The following is a 24,482-nucleotide window of genomic DNA, read 5'->3' as shown; positions in this document are numbered from 1 at the left end:
TGTGTGTGCGCTAATAATATTGATACTAGAGCAAGCTAATAAATATATTTTTAAATCTTTAGATTCCGATCTAGTACTTACGTCACAATTATTAATGTGCACCAAGCATATTTTAATTATTATTAGTAAGTAGACCTTGCCTGCCCACTATACCTATGTATGTAATGTACTCGTATATAAAATAGGCATAACTAAGTATATAGAGATTCGATTGAACGTCTCCAGCTAGAGCTTTACACGCGTGTCTATTTACCACCCACCTCCCAGTAGGTACAGCATGCATAAATTCAGATATTTCTCCCTCTCTTCAAGAATCATCCATCCAACCATCATCATCATCATCTTCTTCTTCTTCCTTTTATTTTTCCCGACTTCCCGACTAGCATCGCCCTAACCCAAATCTAAATAATTAATTAAGTAATAAAGTATTCACCTATTACTCGCGTTTTCCAAATCCAAACATGTATTTCTCACACACGCACACTCGCTAACTTTTTAGTTAGTTTTACTAATAACACCATATATATATTTTAAAAACAAACAATCGCATTATCACCTGACACCTGTGAGGCTGTGACCTACTACTAGGTACTGATAACGACGACGACCAGGATGAACTGCCCAATTAGGTAAAGGATTCGCAAATAGTGCACAAAACAGACAGGGACACCCAACATCCCCTCACCCACTCACCTCAATTTTACCACATCAAAAATATTAATATAACTGTCGTGTATAGCTAGTTTTTAATCATTCATGTCTAGTTTTAAGCGTTCCATATGTTACTAATCTATTTTGTGTGTTTATTTTTTATTATTAATTATTGTACTAACTTGGCTATTTTTTACGTTTTATTATGTCACGTGTTAGATAATAAGTCTTTATTGTTCCCCAATTAAATATATCCTCTTTTTCCCTAATTTTGTAACATGATTATATTTACTGTACTGTGATTGGCTCAATAAAGAAAATACTTACTCTGCACGTAACACCCACGCCTTGAGTAGGCGTGGCCTAGAGTACCTACGGTGGGGGTGCGCTGAGCGCGCCTATATATACGCGCCCACCCTGGGAGCTCACTCACTCATCTACAAGCATCAACAGAGGCACCAGCCTCCCAACACTCTCCAAAGTTTTCTTTAAACCTACAAATGTGTTTTCATTGAACACCCTACATATTCCCGGTAATGGTGCGGTAACCGGAGGTAACAGCAGCCAGCGAGCCAGCCAGCGTGTTCCAGCCTGCGTGAACGTGTCCTGACTTCGGAATCTGCGAGCCCCACAGTAACTACGCTCGACATTATGGTCCTTCGTTGCCGAATGAAGAAAGAAACACGTACGCGCTGAATTTTAAGTAGAGCTTTACTTGATTCAGAGGAAAAAAAAAAAACCCGCGTCAACCGGAGCTAGACCCAAACAGCAGGTATCGTCCGTCCCTGTCTCTCGCACTACGTGCGCCATTTGTAAGAGCGGGAACGAGCACAAGGTTAGTGCGTGCTCAAAGTTTTTAGCCGCGACGATATCTGAGCGTTGGGACTTAGTGAAGGGTGCTAGATTGTGCTATAGATGTTTAGACGTGAATCACCGTAGGCCGTTTAAGTGTAAATACGTCGCGTGCGGTGTAAACCAGTGCGAAGCCGGACACAGTAAGCTGTTACACGGACTGAACGCGGCCGCGCCCGCGAACGGTAACAGTACGCCGGCCGTATCTGTAAACAATATTAGACTCCCGCAAACGTATCTCAAAGTCATGCCTGTGGAGGTGTCGGGACCTTTAGGTACCGTACAAACCCTCGCGCTATTAGACGAAGGCGCGGCAATGACTTTAATGCTGCACGAGACAGCCGATAAAATCGCGCCTCGCGTACGCGGAGAGACGTTAGAAATTGAAGGAATAGGCGGCGTAGTTAGAGACCCAGACTCGTACGCGCTACAGGTCGCGATTAGGGGTTTTTGTAGCCGACATTTGGAGTTAATGGAGGTGCTCACGATAGGCGATATAGGTATAGGTTCGCAAGGCGTACCACGTGACTTAGTAGACAAGTGCGAACATTTGTCGAAAATCGCGGACGAGTTAAGTTACCCTACGGCCGTACCTACTATCGTGATAGGTCAAGATAACTGGCACCTCATCATTTCTCGGCAAGTCATAGACGGCCCGCCTAACCTTCCCGTCGCGAGTCTAACCAGATTAGGATGGGTTCTACACGGCCCAGACCGAACGCGTCGCGCCGCGGTAAATTTTGTGGGGCATGCACGGCCTAAAACCGCGGACGACGAAGCTTTAGAGCTCATGAAACGGCATTTCGACATAGAATCGTTAGGCGTTTCACAAAAGTTGCCTCGGGCCGATCCCGACCAACGAGCGCTAGACTTATTAAAAGCCACGTGCGATAAGATACCGGGGGAGAACCGGTATCGAGCGGGCTTATTATGGCGAACCGACGACGAAAAACTCCCCGATAACCGAGCGCAAGCATTAAAGCGGCTACTCAGTCTAGAACGTAAACTAGACCGCGACGAAAAGTTGAAAGCCGAATATGCGAAACATATGAATAATTTGCTCGATAAAGGTTACGCGGAGAAGATGGATTCGCCCCCGCCTCCCGATGCACCTCGGACGTGGTACCTAGCGCATTTCCCCACATTTCACCCGCAACGTGGTAAAATGAGGCTAGTTTGGGACGCGGCTGCCACAGCATACGGTCGCTCACTGAACAGCGCGCTGCTGGCCGGCCCCGACCTGTTAGAATCACTTTTTGGCGTATTAGTGCGCTTCCGCGAAGGCAAAATCGCGGTAATAGCCGACGTCAAAGAGATGTTTTTGCAAATCGAAATTTTAGAGCGCGATCGCGATGCGTTACGTTTCGTTTGGAGGGGGGAAGACCGTACTTCTCCACCGCAAGAGTACAGAATGAAGCGGCTAATATTTGGATCGGCAGCGTCGCCGACAACCGCTTTATATGTCAAAAACGAAAACGCAAAAACGCATAGTGCTGAATTTCCGATCGCAGCTGAAAAAACAATTAAAAATACGTACATGGACGACATGTTAATCGCCCTCGACACGTCCGAGGAGGACGCCAGACGCGTAGTAAACGACATTTACGAGCTAAACATGCGCGCGTCATTCGAACTCCGCGGGTTCGCGTCGAACCATCCTGCGGTAATTGCTGACGTAGTTAACAGCAAAGAGGAAACGTCTTTGTTAGGCGCGAACGAGAGCGAACGTACCTTAGGTTTGAAATGGAATCACAAGCGTGACACCTTAGGTTTCAACGTGAACTTTCGTAATACGCCCGAAGACGTACTTAACGGTCAGAAATTACCTACAAAGCGACAGGTAACGAGTAGCGCGATGTCAATATTCGATCCGATCGGTTACGTAAGCCCCATATCCGTCTTAGGCAAGGCGTTAATGCAAGAGATATGGAGGACCGGAATCGGTTGGGACTCGCCTATACCCGTCTCACTCGCACCCGCGTGGCGATCGTTCATCGAAAACGTACAACAATTACGGGACTTAGAAATTCCGCGACACGTGCCCGCATTTAATAGGGAGGCATATATGCATGTTTTTTGCGACGCGAGCGAAAAAATATATGCCGCGGCCGTGTATCTGGTTAGCGTCAACCCCGAGGGGATTAGAACTTCCGCGTTAGTAGCCGCTAAGGCCCGCGTTTCGCCTCTCCGGGTAGTGAGCATTCCGAGAATGGAATTGCAGAGCTGCGTACTAGCCACGAGATTAGCGGAAACCATAGTCAAGGAGTCAGATTACGTAGTAAAGGAAAAGTTTTTTTGGTCTGACTCTAAAACGGCGCTCACGTGGATACGTGCGGACCCACGTAGGTATAAAACGTTCGTGGCACACAGGTTGGCAGAAATAGAGAACACTACCACCCCCGCCAACTGGCGCTGGGTGCCTAGTGCAGCCAACGTGGCTGACGACGCGACCCGCGGAATACCTGCGCAATTTGGAGTGAACCACCGGTGGTTCATAGGGCCCGATTTTATACGTAAACCCGAAGAGCATTGGCCGACCGAGAAAACGCCCACGCCCGTCGCCGATACGGGCGAAGAGCGCGTTAGCAAACTCGTATGCTCAGTAGGTGTCGCGAAAAATAAGTTTGAGTACCTACCGGAAGTAGGTAGATTTTCAAAGTTCGTACGACTAGTTCGCGCCACCGCTAGGGTTCTGGTTGCCGCCGAGGCTTTTAAAGCCTCATTGCTATCCCAGAAAACAGACACAGAAATGAACAAAGGGCATGTAAATCTAGCAGAAATTTTGCTAATTCGCCGGAGTCAGCATGCTGCCTTTCCAGAGGAGATTAAGCTACTGGAAACTGGGCGGCCTCTACCGAAGAAGTCTCCGCTGCATAAGATAGCAATACGACTGGATAAGAACGGAGTCATCGTGCTGAACGCCAGAATAGACAAAGACGTGCACATCCCCGTTCTGTACGCAAAAGAAGATTTTGTCAAACTGCTGATATATCATTTCCATGCGCTCTTCGACCACGGTAACCACGCAACCGTAATCAACGAATTAAAGCAGAGATATTTTATCATCGGGCTGCGCGGTAATATTCGCTATATAGCGAACAAGTGCCAATGGTGTCGGACCTATAAAGGAACCACACTCAAGGTTCCTGTAGGCGACCTCCCGCCAGAGAGGCTCCAGGCGAATCAACCGCCATTTACCGCCACAGCCGTAGACCTGTTTGGCCCTATGCAAATCACGATAGGCCGTCGCCGCGAAAAGAGATGGGGTGTATTATACACATGCCTCACGACACGCGCTGTGCACTTAGAGCTTGCCGCCTCACTTTCGGCATCCTCTATGATACTCTCCTTGCGCAGAATGATAGCGCGACGCGGCACGCCCACGGTTCTATACTCTGACAACGCCACCAACTTTTACGGCGCAGAGCGAGAACTGGCAGAGGCCAAGAAGACGCTGCCCGACAACTTAAAGCCATTTTTGATCGAGCGAGCCATAACCTGGAAAAAGATACCGCCCGGCAACCCTTCCGCCGGCGGCGCATGGGAACGGCTCGTAGGCAGCGTGAAAAGGTCACTAAAAGTAACACTCAAAGAGAGAGCACCTCATGAAGAAGTGCTGCACACATTGCTGCTGGAAGCCGAGCACATAGTGAACTCTCGACCGTTGACGCCAGTAAATCCAGACTTAGACAGTGAAGCCCTGACGCCAAACCATTTTCTCATCGGTCGATCAAGCTCCATGTCACCACTGGGCGTCTTCACAGATGCAACTATGACACTCTCGTCATGGAAGACAGCGCAGACCTTAGCCGACCATTTTTGGAGGCGCTGGCAGAAGGAATACCGACCCAGCCTCCTCCCTCGGCCCGGTGCTCATCAGAACGCGAAGAAACTACATATAGGCGACGTAGTCATAGTCGCGGACAGCTCCATGCCAAGAGGAACATGGCCTAGAGGCGTAATCGCACAACTCTTTCCCGGCCCTGATGGCCACGTAAGAGTAGCCATTGTTCGCACCCGCGCAGGTGAAGTCCGTCGCCCAGTTTCCAGGCTTATACCTGTACACTCCTCACATACAGACGGTGTTGACACACGTGGGGGAGATTGTCGTGTATAGCTAGTTTTTAATCATTCATGTCTAGTTTTAAGCGTTCCATATGTTACTAATCTATTTTGTGTGTTTATTTTTTATTATTAATTATTGTACTAACTTGGCTATTTTTTACGTTTTATTATGTCACGTGTTAGATAATAAGTCTTTATTGTTCCCCAATTAAATATATCCTCTTTTTCCCTAATTTTGTAACATGATTATATTTACTGTACTGTGATTGGCTCAATAAAGAAAATACTTACTCTGCACGTAACACCCACGCCTTGAGTAGGCGTGGCCTAGAGTACCTACGGTGGGGGTGCGCTGAGCGCGCCTATATATACGCGCCCACCCTGGGAGCTCACTCACTCATCTACAAGCATCAACAGAGGCACCAGCCTCCCAACACTCTCCAAAGTTTTCTTTAAACCTACAAATGTGTTTTCATTGAACACCCTACATATTCCCGGTAATGGTGCGGTAACCGGAGGTAACAGCAGCCAGCGAGCCAGCCAGCGTGTTCCAGCCTGCGTGAACGTGTCCTGACTTCGGAATCTGCGAGCCCCACAGTAACTACGCTCGACAATAACTTATATAAAAATGGTTAACTACATATAGTAACTCAGAAGCCTAAGACTTCTCGTGTCCCTATGATGAATATAATTAAGTACATATATCAACCTAATATATCAACCTAAACAGATTCTTATGTCCAACGATAAACACACTAATTGCAATAATTTAATTTTAAGTATATCGTTTGTTTTAATATTAGGCGTAATATTCAGATAAATTTTTACTTTACTACTAAAACCAAAACTAAATAAAATACGACCTACCTACACGAGATTCTACCTACCTACCATGCCCGCACGTTCAGAGTGTGAGTTCGCGCTGCTGTATGATCCTCGTAGAAGAGAGTTTTTAAAAACCATCAGAATTATAATAATATTCATGAATATGGTGATATCGTAATGTATAATAGAACATAATTATATAAACGTAACATAAAATACATATCCCGTTTTACATCGGTACCAGCAGAGAGCAAACCGCTGAACGTAGGCAATCCAAGGCGCGGTACGGCTGTTTTACGACAGTGAAGACAACAAGTCAAAATAACATTATAACTATAATTTTCTACTTTTGTTATTGTGTCACATCTATCTATGGTATCTTCGCTTTTAACTGGAAGACACATAATATTGTTAAATGTAATTCTAATTAAGAAAAATCACTTTTTAAACAGACCCGAGGTGTCCGCAACCTATAATACCAAAAGTAAAGTTCCCTCATTCGTTTAACGGCGTTCCAAAACTTAAAACTTCTATTAAAATAGATATATCAATTCATAAAGAATATACATGTGCAATTTTATTATAATCATTATAATATAATTCACTATAAATTTAGTTTAATCATAAACGAGTAAGTGAAAAGTTGGAAGTGTTATTACGAGAAAACGTCCCGCGACATAAGGGTCTGCGTTACGGTTAAGCCGGAGTGGATATATAAAAAGTGGCGCCCCCATGCGACTCGTGTTTAGTACTCGCCAGCGCAGCGCTCCGCTTACACGCGTCCGCTGTTCTCTTTGCGCAGTTCGTGCGATTTACTAATTTGTTAAACTACATATATTACTTGGTTATTTAAATATGGCCGATACCGCAGTTGCTGCCGACGCTCCCGCCCCGGCGACGCCCGCGAAGAAGCCTAAGGCGTCCGCCTCCGCAGGCGCTAAGAAGCCTAAGGCGAAGCCCACCCACCCTAAGACGTCCGAGATGGTTAACAGCGCCATCAAGGAGCTGAAGGAGAGAAGCGGTTCGTCCCTGCAGGCTATCAAGAAATACATCGCCGCCCAGTACAAGGTCGACGCCGAGAAGCTGGCCCCTTTCATTAGAAAATATCTGAAGAGCGCAGTCGAATCCGGCGCACTCATACAGACCAAAGGCAAGGGCGCGTCCGGCTCGTTCAAACTGGAATCGAAGACTTCATCCGCCGGCAAGAAACCCGCCGCGGCCAAGAAATCTAGCGCTAAATCATCAGCCGCCGCTAAGAAGCCCGCCGCAGCTAAACCGGCTAAGGCGAAGAAGGCCGCCGCGTCCCCGGCCAAGCCTAAGGCCGCCACGAAGGACAAGAAGGCCGCCGCCGCCAAAAAGAAGCCCGCAGCGAAGAAACCTTCCACCCCCGCCAAGGGCAAGAGCGCCGCCGCGCCTAAGGCCAAGAAGACCGCGAAGCCGCCGACCAAGAAGCCTAAAGCTCCCAAGCCAAAGAAGGCTGCTGCCGCTCCCAAAGCGAAGCCCGCCGCTAAGAAGGCTGCCTCGAAGAAGTAAGAAGACTGCGCCATATTGTCGTCGTCGTCCTTACATCGGTCGCGGTAGTTGTCGTGATGGTAGAGGAGATGTCGATTGTCGTTGCTATAAATATTATACGACGACGTGTCTCGCCTCTTCTCGACTCACGTCATACGCCTGTGCGCGTTATACGCACATCAAAAAGCCCTTTTCAGGGCTAACAAATGTATTCAAAGGTTCATATCACCTCTGTTTCATTGCAATGAGCACATACACGAGTCGATCGATCGATTTATCAATGAGAGAATCGAAAGTGTTTTTATATATATAACATACCAAAAGGTGTTCGGATCGGAGTAAAAAGTCGAATATCAAGGCACAAAAGTCATCAATACGATGATGATGATTATCACACTGATAGAGATTATATTAGGTTTTCATTAATCATGAATTTACACCAACTTTTTATTGGAACGTAAATAAATAAATAAACATGATATGACGCAAGTCTTACATTTCAAACAATATTTAGTAAGTTATCTACATACTTAGTATACGTACGTATGGCCTATAGATATAGGCCAAATTATATAAATTAATGTGGAGTTATATGAACTTACTTATAGAATATTTTGTTATTAATTTATTTATTCATTCGCACTCTTGCATGCGGGGCGTCGATTGGTCGATCGGTCTCGTGTTATGTCGGCTCGTTATATCCCCACTATCAGCGCGCTCCGTGAGACTATATAGCTTAACGCGCGGCTTGCTAAAAAAATGAAAAAAAATGGATTCCCGCTCCGGACGCCGCGCTGAGCGCACGCGTGCATTGACGTAATTACCGAAAACCGCTCGCTTACCGCCGCGTCGAGCCTGGCTCCGCGTGCTGGTTCTCTTACGCCCTGCCACGTCGAGCATTGCTCCGTGTGCCTGTGTGTGTCATAAAGGATTGCAGTGCTATTATAAAAACCACCTGAGACAGTGACTCTTTCCAGTGCCAAGTGCCACCTTGCCGTGCGTGAGTGTAAATATTAGAGACAGAGACTCCTTTTAAAAATCTCTCAAAATGCCCTCTTTCGAAGATTTCATTAGCTTCTATTACCCTCACTTAATTGAACAGTGGAGGGACCATCAATCAAAAAACCAGGCGGCCGCTGGTGAGGACTCCTCCAAACCACCTGCCGCTATCGCGGAGCAGTCACCATCATCGAAACAACCTGAACAGGATAAGGCAGGTAAGACAGCACCCCTAAAAGACAATAACATCAATAGTGACGAAATAATTCGCATAAAAGCGCTTAGGCGGAATAAAACTAAAAGAATAACGGGCAACCCGGACATTCCTTCCGGCGACGGCGCGCGAGCGCTGTCCCCCTCTGACGCGCCTCGGCGCGCGAGCGTGTCATCCCGCTCGCACCCATATGCCCGCTCGCAAGAGCGCTCCCGCTCAAATACGAGCGCACGTAGCGCTCCAGCTCCGCGTTCACGATCACGTTCTCGCTCACCTCCTTCTGAGGTAGATACAGACCACACCCATGAAATAACCAATACACATGGTAATTACCCTAACACCCTATCCAATGACAATAATATATTTGTGTCCCCCGCCCCTCCAACCCCCTTCACGCCCCAGGTACTGTCAAATACTCAGTCCCAATCGCAATGTGACTTAACACAAATCTCTCAAACAAGCACCACACAAATAGACGCTTTTTCTGACAACACCAAATACTATTCTGACATGGATTACGAATCTCTTAACTCTGATGATGACTTCACCTTAGTTGAAGGTAAAAAAGTGAGACGTAAGCGTAAAGCAGGTCTAAATTCAAAGCCAGGTCCCGCTACGAGTATGACCCAAACAAACCACAGTAAACATATTAAGAACAGTAAATCAACTAGCCACAGTGTATACCTTAATAACAATATCACCAAAACACAGAACAGCTTTGAATCACTACCTCAAGACCAATTCCCTATTGCTAGCAAAGTCAACACCGACGGTAGTGACCCCCGCCAGCCCAACTCGGCTACCGAGACCCAACCAAAAGAAATTCCTACAAAAATCAAAAAACCGCCGCTCATAGGGGTTGAGGACCCCAGTAGATGGAAGAGACTCTCTCAAGAGGCTCAAAGACTTAAATTAGGTTACCTTTATGCCAACATAGGTATCGACAAAGACACAGAAGAAACCTTTCTTTTTATTCAAACACAAACCCCGGCTCAATACTGGTCCTGGAGACGTCTGCTTGTCGACGGTTTCTTCTCCTACCCGCCAGAGGAGGAGAAGAAGTTGCAAACTGTTATACTGGGTCTCCCCGTTTCTATGGAGCTCAATGACATCATGGAAGACCTGAGGAGTCAGGGCCTTCCAGTACTCGAAGTACATCGTATGCTAAAAGGCCCTAAGCGCGAGCCGTTTAACGCAGTCAGAGTAGTCTCAGAACGAACTGCAGAGGGTAGAAAAGCATTCAACGTAAAGGCAATTTGCGGACTCAGCGGGCTCAAGGTAGAACCCCCCCATAGAAGTCTCCGCCCTCCGCAATGTTATAATTGTCAAAGATGGGGCCACACTCATAAACACTGCTTGCTCTCCCCGAGGTGTGTCAAATGCGGAAAATCCCACTCTACCGATCAATGTGACCGCATTAGGGACCCAAATACAGGCCTCTATCCTACACATTGCTGTAATTGTAAACAAGATCACGTGGCTAGTTTTACACAATGCCCTAAAGCCCCTCCTCCCAAACAATCTAAATCCAGAAGGGAATTTACCTCCAACTCAAACCCTGTAGAAGTTGTAAACGCTTGGCAACGCCCTACTCCAAACACGCAATCAGTCATGAACTTCTCGCAAAGTCAACCACACCCACTCCCCCCCCAGCCCCTTCAAAACCTAAATCAAAAGGGTCACCAGCCTCTCTCCGATTCACGCATTAGCCCTCACCAAGCTCATTCGCAACCACATTTTCAACATGGATCTCTTCACCAATCCAATCGGCAATTCAACAACAACTACCCCCCCCTCAGAACTCCTAGATCAACCTTATCTGATCAAAAGCAGGGTAATCACACCGCTAATACCCCTAACTCAAACCAGGGAGCGACTCAGCCCCCTAACCTGCGTAATCCATCAAGAGCGAGAGGCTCATCCTCTCAGCATATGAATCCCTACCCCAACCAACCCCAAGTACCCATAAACCACAACCACCTTACCACAACCACGCCTTATCCAACAAACCCTCCCATGGGCGATCCCACTGCGGATCTTCAATTGGTTATGGATTTGGCCAACGCTTTGGATATTGACGAAGTCTGCCTATTAGCATCACGGCTGAGAAGCGCGGCCTCCCCCGGCCAACAACTTTTAATAATGGCGCAACATGCCAATATAATAAGGACTGTAAGGAAGTTATGCTCGCCTGTCACTCATAATGTATAATACACCAAACCAAAGATTGAAACCTAAATCGCTTAACCTAAGCTTCCTAAATATAAATGGCATTCTTGGTAAAAAAGATCAGATAGCCTGCCTTCTAAATGAATATAAATTAGACCTGCTACTAATACAAGAAACTTTCCTTAAACCCAGTCGTAGTACCCCCAAAATAGCTAACTACTCCTCCACCAGAGTTGACAGGGTAGGTTCTAGAGGTGGAGGCACCCTCATTTACTACCGGCGTGTTTTGCACTGCAGTCCAATTGACCTCCCATCCCTTACCAATTTAGAGGCTACAGCTTGCAGGGTTTCTCTAAATGGTCACACTCCTATATCAATTATCTCCGCTTACCTTCCTCCTGATAAAGCTATAGTAAAATCCGACCTTGAGGCGGTGTTTGGCATTGATGAGGCTGTCATACTGGCAGGCGACCTCAATGCCAAGCACAGCCAATGGGGCTGCAATTCTACCAATTCAAATGGCAGAAACTTACATAAATTCTTGCTTTCCACTCCTATCATAGATATGTTGGCCCCACTAGAGCCTACCCACTTCCCGCATAATCCTCAACACAGACCTGACGTCCTCGACGTGGCTTGCCTGAAGGGTATCGCCCTGAGGGTGAGTTCCATTCAAGTCATCCATGAAATGGACTCGGATCACCGTCCTGTTATCCTCCGCCTAGGGTCTCCTGCTAGTCATACACCGGTACTTAAAAAAGTCACAAACTGGGTCAACGTAGGGATTGAATTACACAAGGAAGACTGCCCTCTGAACGAAATTTCTCAGCTCCCATTAACCACTAAAAGTAACGTAGAGTCTGCTATTACTTCCCTCACTAACGGCATCCGTAAAATCATAGACAATTGCTCAAAGGAAATACCAGCTGAAGATGACCACAAATGGCGTCTCCCAGATGACATTAGGGATCTAATAAAAAACAAAAACTTTGCCACCAGGGAATACGACAGGTTTCCTTCGCCTGAAAATAAAAACACGCTCAACAGACTCCGAAGACAGGTGAAGGACAGGGTGAGGGAGTTTAGAGAAGATAGATGGAACGGTTTCCTTGAGGAGTTGTCTCCCAGCCACCAGGCGTACTGGAGGCTGGCGAGGTCCTTCAAGGCAGACTGTGTGGTGTCTATGCCACCATTGATCCGACCTGACCTCCCGACCCCAGCCTTCACTGACGATGAAAAAGCGGAAACATTAGCGTCCAGCTTAGAATCTCAATGCTCTCCAGGCAAGGAACCCACAGACCCTGACCATATTCCGCTGGTGGAAGAGATGGTAGACGATAGACTCTCAACTGCACCTAAAGATCCCCCCCCCAGATTAACTTCCTTTACAGAGGTCAAATTCCTAATAATGAAATTAAAACCGAAAAAAGCTCCGGGTGAAGACACCATCACAAACAGACTGCTACGTTTACTCCCGGACAACCTGATCAACATTCTAGTAGACATATTCAATGCTGCCCTGACTAACTGTCACTTCCCGGCAGCCTGGAAGGTGGCAGTAGTTATAGGAATACCAAAAATTGGAAAACCAAGTAATGAGCCAGCAAATTACAGACCTATCTCCCTCTTAAACACGTTAGGCAAACTGTATGAAAAAATTATTCATATACGGTTATTGGAGGAGGTGAACTCCAGAGATCTACTAATACAAGAACAATTCGGGTTCAGAGCCCAGCACTCGTGTATTCACCAAGTACATCGCCTAACAGAACATATTCTCTACTGGCTGACGAACTGGAAGGGGGTTCCAACAGGAGCCATATTCCTAGACGTAGCTAAAGCATTTGACAAAGTCTGGCACAGTGGCTTGCTCTACAAGCTGCTTGAGCTCCAAGTGCCAGACAGTCTCGTACACATCCTGCGAGACTTCTTGTCAGAACGATGCTTTAGCTACAGAGTCGAAGGAACCCTTTCGGTTCGTCACCCGGTAAGAGCGGGCGTCCCGCAGGGCTCGGTTTTGTCTCCCACTCTCTTTGCCCTCTATATTAACGACCTCCCCAAGATCCCAGGAGTTCACTATTCCCTTTTTGCCGACGACACCGCAATCTACGCCTCCTCCCACATCCCCTCAAGATTGACCTCGCTTCTCCAGCGGGCTATCGACTCCCTTGGGAGTTGGTTTGACCGATGGAGAATTGAGGTCAATCCAGATAAAAGCGCGGCTGTTCTCTTCTCCAGAAAGAAACAAAATTACAACAAACAACTGGAATTGCACCCACCCATCCAACTCTACGGCAGGCCCATAAACTGGACTGAAAAAACTAAATACTTAGGGGTCACCCTTGACAGGCAACTAAATTTCAAATCCCACATTAAGACCGTTCGTGACAGGGCCGCCTTCGTCATGGGTCGGCTCCATCCAATGATAAACCCTCGTAGCAAAATGGCCACTAGAAATAAGCTAACCATATTTAAAACATGTGTAAGACCTATCCTAACCTACGCTAGTGTTGTATTCGCACACACATCGAAGCATCGTCTCGAAAAGTTCCAGATCCTGCAGAATAGATTTCTGAGGAGTGCAGTCGGCGCTCCGATTTATATCAGAGTGGCCGACCTCCACCGAGATCTACGAATAACTTCTATAGCTCACTTCATGAACATGACATCGAGACGATACTTCGATAAAGCACCCCACAACCCCAATCCCCTCATCAGGGAGATGGTTAAATACACCCCACATCCAGTTTCCGCCTCAAAAGATAGACGCCCTAAGCATGTCCTCAAGGACCCCGAGGATAAGCTCACGATAGCAATAAATAAAGGTTCCTTCAATCCGCCTAGGCGCTTTCCCGTAGGCCCGTCAATTGACGTGACAAACGTGTCAGAAGAAGAATTTGACTCTTTATTGTCTCAACTTAAAGAAATGGGTGCTGTCTTGCGTGCTCCTTCATGCAGGTATCGCCCTAACATTACTAAAAGGAGAGTGGGTGAGAGCTCGGGACCCGTCAGTCGGTCATCCCCGGCTCCGCCCTACGATCCGGGTTGATATCCTTCGCTCCACTGTCCAATTTCATGTTACTAACTTATCTACAGACTACTGACATTCACTTCCCTAAGCAGTTTTTATTTCTGACTGACTCACCGACTCATTTAGACATCATCACAACAAAGACCTGAGTCCCTTCTGGACTCTGGCACCCTCTTTTTCCCCGGTGCGTCCCTCCGGGACGCCCCGGCGTCATTGCAATAGTGAAAGGAGAAACCTCCTAACTTAGTTGAACACCCAAAAAAAAAAAAAAAAAAAAAAAAGCTAAAAAAATATTCTTGTCCGACACTCACGAGCAATACGTGCTCTCGTCCGTTGTGTGTAAACTGAAAACTTAAATCTCTCATCAAACATGTCTGGACGCGGTAAAGGTGGCAAGGTTAAGGGAAAGGCAAAGTCACGTTCTAACCGTGCCGGACTCCAGTTCCCCGTCGGCCGTATCCACAGGCTTTTACGCAAGGGCAACTACGCCGAGCGCGTCGGTGCCGGTGCCCCGGTGTACTTAGCCGCCGTCATGGAGTACCTGGCCGCTGAGGTTCTCGAGTTGGCAGGCAACGCCGCTCGCGACAACAAGAAGACCAGGATCATCCCTAGGCATCTCCAGCTGGCGATCCGCAACGACGAGGAGTTGAACAAGCTCCTCTCCGGTGTGACCATCGCCCAGGGTGGTGTGCTGCCTAACATTCAGGCCGTACTCCTGCCCAAGAAGACCGAGAAGAAGGCTTAAGTGTCCTCACTTCTCATCAGGCTACATCTCTAGCGGTAACACACGGCGACTGGTGAATGTGTGCATTTGTCTCGTGCGTACATTTATCGCACGCACGGGGCCTCTGTTACATTCCCGCCCGAGTGACCGTTACAAAAGGCCCTTTTCAGGGCCACAATATAATTCTGTGTAAAAGTTATAAGTTTCATGGCATAACGCATACGTATATGATGTCATTAGATCGATGAATAATAATAATAAAAAAAAAAAAAAAATAATTATGATACTACACATTTATGAATGAATTATAATTACGGTAAGAGTAGGTACTGAACTATAATGTGATTATCGTTCCTATAGTGAAAAACACATACATCACATAATTAAATATATTATAAATTAGACACTCGGATACACTCACTCACTTATTTGTTTATGGATGGCTCGGACGGATCAAAGACTTACTTACTTACTTACTTACTTACTTACTTAATTACTCAGCTACAACAGTGTGTCTCTGTAACAAAAGAATGATAAATAAATAAATAATTATAATATACCAAATTTTTGGCCGCCTACAGTTATAAAAATTGATGACAGATGGTTATGGTTCAAATATATTTTGGTTAACTCATTATTATTATTACATAGCATAGCACATCAGGCGGGTAATGTTTATTTATTATTGATAATATAATAATGAATATTTAAATACATAATATCAACACGCCCTCGCACTCCCCACCATGCCTACAGACGATGTTAATGATGCACGAACGCTATTGGTCGAGATACCGCGGGCTCGACGCTCGATCTTTAATCCCCTATTTCCCGTACGCTACGCTAGCAAAGATCGGGCGACCGTAAAAAAATATCATATTTCCAGTTCGACTCTCGTACTGTAAGCATCTAACTATATCGCAATGCCACCCAAGACTAGCGGTAAGGCCGCCAAGAAATCCGGCAAGGCCCAGAAGAACATCTCCAAGTCGGACTCTAAGAAAAAGAAGAAGCATAAGCGCAAGGAAAGCTACGCCATCTACATCTACAAGGTGCTCAAGCAGGTCCACCCCGACACCGGTATCTCCAGCAAGGCCATGTCGATCATGAACTCGTTCGTGAACGACATCTTCGAGCGCATCGCCGCCGAGGCCTCCCGCCTCGCTCACTACAACAAGAGGTCCACTATCACCAGCAGGGAGGTGCAGACCTCCGTGAGGCTCTTGCTGCCCGGTGAGCTCGCCAAGCACGCCGTCAGTGAAGGCACCAAGGCCGTCACCAAGTACACCAGCTCCAAGTAAGCGTACGTCGTTCCTCGTATGCGGTCTGTCTTCTCAATACACTTTTAGTGTAATGGGTTTAGGTAGTTCGTATTGCGACGACACGACACGCTTCGAGAGTGTGGTTTGTGCAACAACCAAAAAGGCCCTTTTCAGGGCCACAAATACGTTCTGAATATGATATAAGAAGTTTCTAACCGCGCATACTGTGTCAATCTGTCGATAAATATCAATAAAAAATATTATTTATTTACACATTACCAACACTTAATAATATAGGTTAAATAGGGTTAGGGACGTGTACATATGGCCCTTTATAAACTTTTGACATAGCACGAAATGTGCTATTTTACGCACTAGTGCCGGAAAATAGGACCATATGTACTGTAAAATAAGTAAGTTAGGTTCGCTAGAGTTAGGTTTCTCTAGGAGTTAGGTCAGGTTATGTTAGGTTCGCTAGAGTTAGGTTAGGTTAAGTTAGGTTCGCTAGAGTTAGGTTTCTTTAGGAGTTAGGTCAGGTTAAGTTAGGTTAGGTTACCAGATGCCAGGAATTTCCAAAACAAATCAAACTTGAACAATATATCGAGTATACTTACATAAATATCGCCTAACTTAACCTAACCTCGTAAGTTAGGTTTGCTGACCTGACTCGGTCAAATATTGTTATTTACAATCCTAACCTAACCTAGCTCCGCGGAACCTAACTAACTGTCCTAACTCATACATAATACCTAAAAAAAAAAAAAAAAAAAAGCAAATTTATTAATAATATTTCAATAATATTAATGTTATTGTAATTAGAAATCGTACCATTGGTGAGAAAGGAAAAGAGGGGCGAGGGGGACCGTGTATGTGAATTTTATAACCCTCTCGCTCACACGGACACTAACTCCGTCCCTTTCCGACGAGCACATAAAAAGCGCCTCTCGGCGTTGCGAAGTTTATTACCTCTCGTGACTCGTTGACGTAACGTAGTACCGTGTGTCGTAGTAATTTTTATTTTTCGCAATGGCCCGTACCAAGCAGACCGCTCGTAAATCCACCGGTGGTAAAGCGCCCCGTAAACAGCTCGCCACCAAGGCGGCCCGCAAGAGCGCGCCGGCCACCGGGGGCGTCAAGAAGCCCCATCGTTACAGGCCCGGCACCGTCGCCCTCCGTGAGATCCGTCGCTACCAGAAGAGCACTGAGCTTCTGATCCGCAAGCTGCCCTTCCAGCGTCTGGTGCGTGAGATCGCTCAGGATTTCAAGACCGACCTGCGCTTCCAGAGCTCTGCCGTTATGGCTCTCCAGGAGGCCAGCGAGGCTTACCTCGTCGGTCTCTTTGAGGACACCAACCTGTGCGCCATCCACGCCAAGCGTGTGACCATCATGCCCAAGGACATCCAGCTGGCTCGCAGGATCCGCGGTGAACGTGCTTAAAACCACCCGCCACGCTAAAATCGGCACGGAGCTAAATCACCGAACGCAGTCTGCGCCAACGCATTCGGTTACATTATATCTATTATTTTGTACCACGCGTTTTGCGTCTGGACATGCGAACGTGAAGCTTCTGTCATATATCAAAAGGCCCTTTTCAGGGCCACACATGATTCGAAAATTATATAATATGTTTCTTTGAACAAACACTTGCGTAGATAAATCGATCGATCAATATTATTAGTCATTAGTAAATATATACATCAATTCATACATAAGATGTACGGTAATATAGTAAGTAGTATATGAAATTTAACCGCGATATACTCTATTATGTAGTATAATGGAAAGAAGGAAAGTGAATTAAACTCGTGATATTACGCGCCAACTAAAAGTTAAGTTAAGACAAAATAATATAGATTTCTCGAAATTTTATCGACATAATTATTACCACTGACTGAATGCTAGAGGATAATATTAGAGATTAGAGGGGAATGAAATAGAAATAGAGAGTGCTACATATATGTAGTTAGTTATACATACGGCCTCTCTTCCATGAGCCGGTCGCCGTTATTATAGTTAGTAATTATATGTGAGTAACTACATATTTATATCCCCAAAATGAATTTAAATAACCATATCATATGAAATTATTTATCAATATTATATTATATTTCATGAATGAAAAATAAATCAAATATTAATGCTCCGATATCTCTAACCCCGTCCCCCGTCTCCCCGCAATAGGGTAAAGCGTATAAATATCGCACAGACGTCGATAGCCAGTTATTCCACTCGTGTCGACGCGCGCCGCAAGTCGTGTGTCGTTGTCCGTGTATTCCGTTCGAGAAGTCTCATATCTACTACAGGTCGCAATGACCGGTCGCGGTAAGGGAGGTAAAGGTCTGGGGAAAGGAGGAGCCAAGCGCCACAGGAAGGTGCTCCGTGATAACATCCAGGGTATCACCAAGCCCGCCATCCGTCGTCTCGCCCGCAGAGGTGGCGTCAAGCGTATCTCCGGTCTGATCTACGAGGAGACCCGCGGTGTTCTGAAGGTGTTCCTCGAGAACGTGATCCGTGACGCGGTCACCTACACCGAGCACGCCAAGAGGAAGACCGTCACCGCCATGGACGTCGTCTACGCTCTGAAGCGTCAGGGCCGCACCCTCTACGGTTTCGGTGGTTAAGCGCTCCGCTTGCACTTGGTCCGCCGCGCGCGACATCGTGTAATATGTACTGACGCATGTATTACCGTATCGCGCGCGCGCGCGCGCCCCGGCGCCCGCGTCCTCAGACGCAAATACAAAAAGGCCCTTTTCAGGGCCGCAAATAATTCTAACTATATGCACCGCAAATACAAAGTTTCAGCAACGACACATACGGACAAACAATCGATCGATCGATCTATCTATCTAATAATATGTATAATAACTTACTTACCCCGCACCGCAAGTCCAATTTTCTAACTTGTAACAGCAGCCAGCCACCTCGTTCGCCGCCTGCTTTGACGGTGGTTTGACGCCAGCCAGCCCAGCTCTCTAAAACAAACAAAACAACAATTATATGTAGTTACTTAATTTAAAAATATGTATAGTTATTTTTACAAGCAAAGGGCAAAGTTATTGTTTAACCTCATGTGTGTGTGCGCTAATAATATTGATACTAGAGCAAGCTAATAAATATATTTTTAAATCTTTAGATTCCGATCTAGTACTTACGTCACAATTATTAATGTGCACCAAGCATATTTTAATTATTATTAGTAAGTAGACCTTGCCTGCCCACTATACCTATGTATGTAATGTACTCGTATATAAAATAGGCATAACTAAGTATATAGAGATTCGATTGAACGTCTCCAGCTAGAGCTTTACACGCGTGTCTATTTACCACCCACCTCCCAGTAGGTACAGCATGCATAAATTCAGATATTTCTCCCTCTCTTCAAGAATCATCCATCCAACCATCATCATCATCATCTTCTTCTTCTTCCTTTTATTTTTCCCGACTTCCCGACTAGCATCGCCCTAACCCAAATCTAAATAATTAATTAAGTAATAAAGTATTCACCTATTACTCGCGTTTTCCAAATCCAAACATGTATTTCTCACACACGCACACTCGCTAACTTTTTAGTTAGTTTTACTAATAACACCATATATATATTTTAAAAACAAACAATCGCATTATCACCTGACACCTGTGAGGCTGTGACCTACTACTAGGTACTGATAACGACGACGACCAGGATGAACTGCCCAATTAGGTAAAGGATTCGCAAATAGTGCACAAAACAGACAGGGACACCCAACATCCCCTCACCCACTCACCTCAATTTTACCACATCAAAAATATTAATATAACTTATATAAAAATGGTTAACTACATATAGTAACTCAGAAGCCTAAGACTTCTCGTGTCCCTATGATGAATATAATTAAGTACATATATCAACCTAATATATCAACCTAAACAGATTCTTATGTCCAACGATAAACACACTAATTGCAATAATTTAATTTTAAGTATATCGTTTGTTTTAATATTAGGCGTAATATTCAGATAAATTTTTACTTTACTACTAAAACCAAAACTAAATAAAATACGACCTACCTACACGAGATTCTACCTACCTACCATGCCCGCACGTTCAGAGTGTGAGTTCGCGCTGCTGTATGATCCTCGTAGAAGAGAGTTTTTAAAAACCATCAGAATTATAATAATATTCATGAATATGGTGATATCGTAATGTATAATAGAACATAATTATATAAACGTAACATAAAATACATATCCCGTTTTACATCGGTACCAGCAGAGAGCAAACCGCTGAACGTAGGCAATCCAAGGCGCGGTACGGCTGTTTTACGACAGTGAAGACAACAAGTCAAAATAACATTATAACTATAATTTTCTACTTTTGTTATTGTGTCACATCTATCTATGGTATCTTCGCTTTTAACTGGAAGACACATAATATTGTTAAATGTAATTCTAATTAAGAAAAATCACTTTTTAAACAGACCCGAGGTGTCCGCAACCTATAATACCAAAAGTAAAGTTCCCTCATTCGTTTAACGGCGTTCCAAAACTTAAAACTTCTATTAAAATAGATATATCAATTCATAAAGAATATACATGTGCAATTTTATTATAATCATTATAATATAATTCACTATAAATTTAGTTTAATCATAAACGAGTAAGTGAAAAGTTGGAAGTGTTATTACGAGAAAACGTCCCGCGACATAAGGGTCTGCGTTACGGTTAAGCCGGAGTGGATATATAAAAAGTGGCGCCCCCATGCGACTCGTGTTTAGTACTCGCCAGCGCAGCGCTCCGCTTACACGCGTCCGCTGTTCTCTTTGCGCAGTTCGTGCGATTTACTAATTTGTTAAACTACATATATTACTTGGTTATTTAAATATGGCCGATACCGCAGTTGCTGCCGACGCTCCCGCCCCGGCGACGCCCGCGAAGAAGCCTAAGGCGTCCGCCTCCGCAGGCGCTAAGAAGCCTAAGGCGAAGCCCACCCACCCTAAGACGTCCGAGATGGTTAACAGCGCCATCAAGGAGCTGAAGGAGAGAAGCGGTTCGTCCCTGCAGGCTATCAAGAAATACATCGCCGCCCAGTACAAGGTCGACGCCGAGAAGCTGGCCCCTTTCATTAGAAAATATCTGAAGAGCGCAGTCGAATCCGGCGCACTCATACAGACCAAAGGCAAGGGCGCGTCCGGCTCGTTCAAACTGGAATCGAAGACTTCATCCGCCGGCAAGAAACCCGCCGCGGCCAAGAAATCTAGCGCTAAATCATCAGCCGCCGCTAAGAAGCCCGCCGCAGCTAAACCGGCTAAGGCGAAGAAGGCCGCCGCGTCCCCGGCCAAGCCTAAGGCCGCCACGAAGGACAAGAAGGCCGCCGCCGCCAAAAAGAAGCCCGCAGCGAAGAAACCTTCCACCCCCGCCAAGGGCAAGAGCGCCGCCGCGCCTAAGGCCAAGAAGACCGCGAAGCCGCCGACCAAGAAGCCTAAAGCTCCCAAGCCAAAGAAGGCTGCTGCCGCTCCCAAAGCGAAGCCCGCCGCTAAGAAGGCTGCCTCGAAGAAGTAAGAAGACTGCGCCATATTGTCGTCGTCGTCCTTACATCGGTCGCGGTAGTTGTCGTGATGGTAGAGGAGATGTCGATTGTCGTTGCTATAAATATTATACGACGACGTGTCTCGCCTCTTCTCGACTCACGTCATACGCCTGTGCGCGTTATACGCACATCAAAAAGCCCTTTTCAGGGCTAACAAATGTATTCAAAGGTTCATATCACCTCTGTTTCATTGCAATGAGCACATACACGAGTCGATCGATCGATTTATCAATGAGAGAATCGAAAGTGTTTTTATATATATAACATACCAAAAGGTGTTCGGATCGGAGTAAAAAGTCGAATATCAAGGCACAAAAGTCATCAATACGATGATGATGATTATCACACTGATAGAGATTATATTAGGTTTTCATTAATCATGAATTTACACCAACTTTTTATTGGAACGTAAATAAATAAATAAACATGATATGACGCAAGTCTTACATTTCAAACAATATTTAGTAAGTTATCTACATACTTAGTATACGTACGTATGGCCTATAGATATAGGCCAAATTATATAAATTAATGTGGAGTTATATGAACTTACTTATAGAATATTTTGTTATTAATTTATTTATTCATTCGCACTCTTGCATGCGGGGCGTCGATTGGTCGATCGGTCTCGTGTTATGTCGGCTCGTTATATCCCCACTATCAGCGCGCTCCGTGAGACTATATAGCTTAACGCGCGGCTTGCTAAAAAAATATTCTTGTCCGACACTCACGAGCAATACGTGCTCTCGTCCGTTGTGTGTAAACTGAAAACTTAAATCTCTCATCAAACATGTCTGGACGCGGTAAAGGTGGCAAGGTTAAGGGAAAGGCAAAGTCACGTTCTAACCGTGCCGGACTCCAGTTCCCCGTCGGCCGTATCCACAGGCTTTTACGCAAGGGCAACTACGCCGAGCGCGTCGGTGCCGGTGCCCCGGTGTACTTAGCCGCCGTCATGGAGTACCTGGCCGCTGAGGTTCTCGAGTTGGCAGGCAACGCCGCTCGCGACAACAAGAAGACCAGGATCATCCCTAGGCATCTCCAGCTGGCGATCCGCAACGACGAGGAGTTGAACAAGCTCCTCTCCGGTGTGACCATCGCCCAGGGTGGTGTGCTGCCTAACATTCAGGCCGTACTCCTGCCCAAGAAGACCGAGAAGAAGGCTTAAGTGTCCTCACTTCTCATCAGGCTACATCTCTAGCGGTAACACACGGCGACTGGTGAATGTGTGCATTTGTCTCGTGCGTACATTTATCGCACGCACGGGGCCTCTGTTACATTCCCGCCCGAGTGACCGTTACAAAAGGCCCTTTTCAGGGCCACAATATAATTCTGTGTAAAAGTTATAAGTTTCATGGCATAACGCATACGTATATGATGTCATTAGATCGATGAATAATAATAATAAAAAAAAAAAAAAAATAATTATGATACTACACATTTATGAATGAATTATAATTACGGTAAGAGTAGGTACTGAACTATAATGTGATTATCGTTCCTATAGTGAAAAACACATACATCACATAATTAAATATATTATAAATTAGACACTCGGATACACTCACTCACTTATTTGTTTATGGATGGCTCGGACGGATCAAAGACTTACTTACTTACTTACTTACTTACTTACTTAATTACTCAGCTACAACAGTGTGTCTCTGTAACAAAAGAATGATAAATAAATAAATAATTATAATATACCAAATTTTTGGCCGCCTACAGTTATAAAAATTGATGACAGATGGTTATGGTTCAAATATATTTTGGTTAACTCATTATTATTATTACATAGCATAGCACATCAGGCGGGTAATGTTTATTTATTATTGATAATATAATAATGAATATTTAAATACATAATATCAACACGCCCTCGCACTCCCCACCATGCCTACAGACGATGTTAATGATGCACGAACGCTATTGGTCGAGATACCGCGGGCTCGACGCTCGATCTTTAATCCCCTATTTCCCGTACGCTACGCTAGCAAAGATCGGGCGACCGTAAAAAAATATCATATGATATTATATTAACTGTGACGTTGACGGGACCGCACGCGCTTGAGCTAGCTCTCGAGACCTACGCACCCTAACCAACTCACTAGTTGACGTGTGTTAACTTCAGTGTTTGTGCAGGCTAAGTATCATTGTTAGTGTGCCCCAGTGTCGAAAAGACCACTTTCGCAGTGATCGTTTGCTGGCGGATACCTTACGGTGACAACCCAAGCCCCAAGCGTTAGCAGTGGCCGTTTGTTGGTGGATACCTTACGGTGACAACACAAACCACAAGCGGGGCGTGAGCCCGGACACACCCGGCGCTAGCCATATACCACCCTGTACTCACATCTGTTGTTTTCCAGGTCAACCTACGCCGACGCCGCACACACGCGCCCTCACCATGGGCAACGACAAGACGCCCACCAAGACGACGGAGGCCGCCCCGGAGGAGGACACAGCGGCAGCATCGGCTCTGGCGCAAGTGGTGGAAACTCCAGCCGATGGTCTGTTCATGCTCACCGGCCCCACGGTCATACCAGACTTCGACGATCCAAAGCGTCTGCCCGCGTACGGTAGTTACACGGGGTCAACGGTGTCGAGTAGAGACTCAC

The 24,482-nt window shown here is 45.7% G+C and overlaps 6 protein-coding genes across 6 annotated transcripts; all 6 read left to right on the top strand.

The window, feature by feature from the left end:
* Window positions 1–1,187: 1,187 nt before the first annotated feature.
* On the top strand, window positions 1,188–6,131 carry LOC134676636 (uncharacterized). The gene is made up of 3 exons (XM_063535034.1): window positions 1,188–1,195; window positions 1,378–5,497; window positions 6,087–6,131. Exons 1-3 carry the CDS (start codon window positions 1,188–1,190, stop codon window positions 6,129–6,131), a joined length of 4,173 nt encoding a protein of 1,390 aa, XP_063391104.1.
* Window positions 6,132–7,248: 1,117 nt separating this feature from the next.
* LOC134676635 (histone H1C-like) lies at window positions 7,249–7,926 on the top strand. The gene has a single exon (XM_063535033.1). It carries the CDS (start codon window positions 7,249–7,251, stop codon window positions 7,924–7,926), a length of 678 nt encoding a protein of 225 aa, XP_063391103.1.
* An 8,039-nt stretch (window positions 7,927–15,965) lies between these two features.
* Window positions 15,966–16,343, top strand: LOC134676634 (histone H2B). Its single transcript, XM_063535032.1, has one exon. The coding sequence runs from the start codon at window positions 15,966–15,968 to the stop codon at window positions 16,341–16,343; it is 378 nt and encodes a 125-aa protein (XP_063391102.1).
* A 987-nt stretch (window positions 16,344–17,330) lies between these two features.
* Window positions 17,331–18,925, top strand: LOC134676342 (histone H3-like). The gene is made up of 2 exons (XM_063534702.1): window positions 17,331–17,672; window positions 18,608–18,925. Exons 1-2 carry the CDS (start codon window positions 17,331–17,333, stop codon window positions 18,923–18,925), a joined length of 660 nt encoding a protein of 219 aa, XP_063390772.1.
* Window positions 18,926–21,164: 2,239 nt separating this feature from the next.
* LOC134676633 (histone H1C-like) lies at window positions 21,165–21,842 on the top strand. Its single transcript, XM_063535031.1, has one exon. The coding sequence runs from the start codon at window positions 21,165–21,167 to the stop codon at window positions 21,840–21,842; it is 678 nt and encodes a 225-aa protein (XP_063391101.1).
* Window positions 21,843–22,654: 812 nt separating this feature from the next.
* On the top strand, window positions 22,655–23,035 carry LOC134676632 (histone H2A-like; the record flags this gene model as incomplete). The annotated part of the gene is made up of 1 exon (XM_063535030.1): window positions 22,655–23,035. A coding segment is annotated over one exon (381 nt), but the record flags the coding sequence as incomplete, so codon positions are not given.
* Window positions 23,036–24,482: the final 1,447 nt, after the last annotated feature.

Source organism: Cydia fagiglandana, chromosome 24, assembly GCF_963556715.1.
Source record: "Cydia fagiglandana chromosome 24, ilCydFagi1.1, whole genome shotgun sequence".
NCBI classification, from domain to species: Eukaryota; Metazoa; Arthropoda; class Insecta; order Lepidoptera; family Tortricidae; genus Cydia; species Cydia fagiglandana.
Note: the sequence above shows the minus strand (reverse complement) of the source record. Positions and strands in the feature narration are given on the sequence as shown.

Coding starts and splice junctions, on each gene's coding strand:
- LOC134676342 (XM_063534702.1), top strand. CDS start 17,331: ATGGCCCGTACCAAGCAGACCGCTCGTAAATCCACCGGTGGTAAAGCG. Junction 17,673..18,607: donor CCAACCTGTGCGCCATCCAC/GCCAAGCGTGTG, acceptor TATCTACTACAG/GTCGCAATGACCGGTCGCGG.
- LOC134676636 (XM_063535034.1), top strand. Junction 5,498..6,086: donor TTCCCGGCCCTGATGGCCAC/GTAAGAGTAGCC, acceptor CGGTAACCGGAG/GTAACAGCAGCCAGCGAGCC.
- LOC134676633 (XM_063535031.1), top strand. CDS start 21,165: ATGGCCGATACCGCAGTTGCTGCCGACGCTCCCGCCCCGGCGACGCCC.
- LOC134676634 (XM_063535032.1), top strand. CDS start 15,966: ATGCCACCCAAGACTAGCGGTAAGGCCGCCAAGAAATCCGGCAAGGCC.
- LOC134676635 (XM_063535033.1), top strand. CDS start 7,249: ATGGCCGATACCGCAGTTGCTGCCGACGCTCCCGCCCCGGCGACGCCC.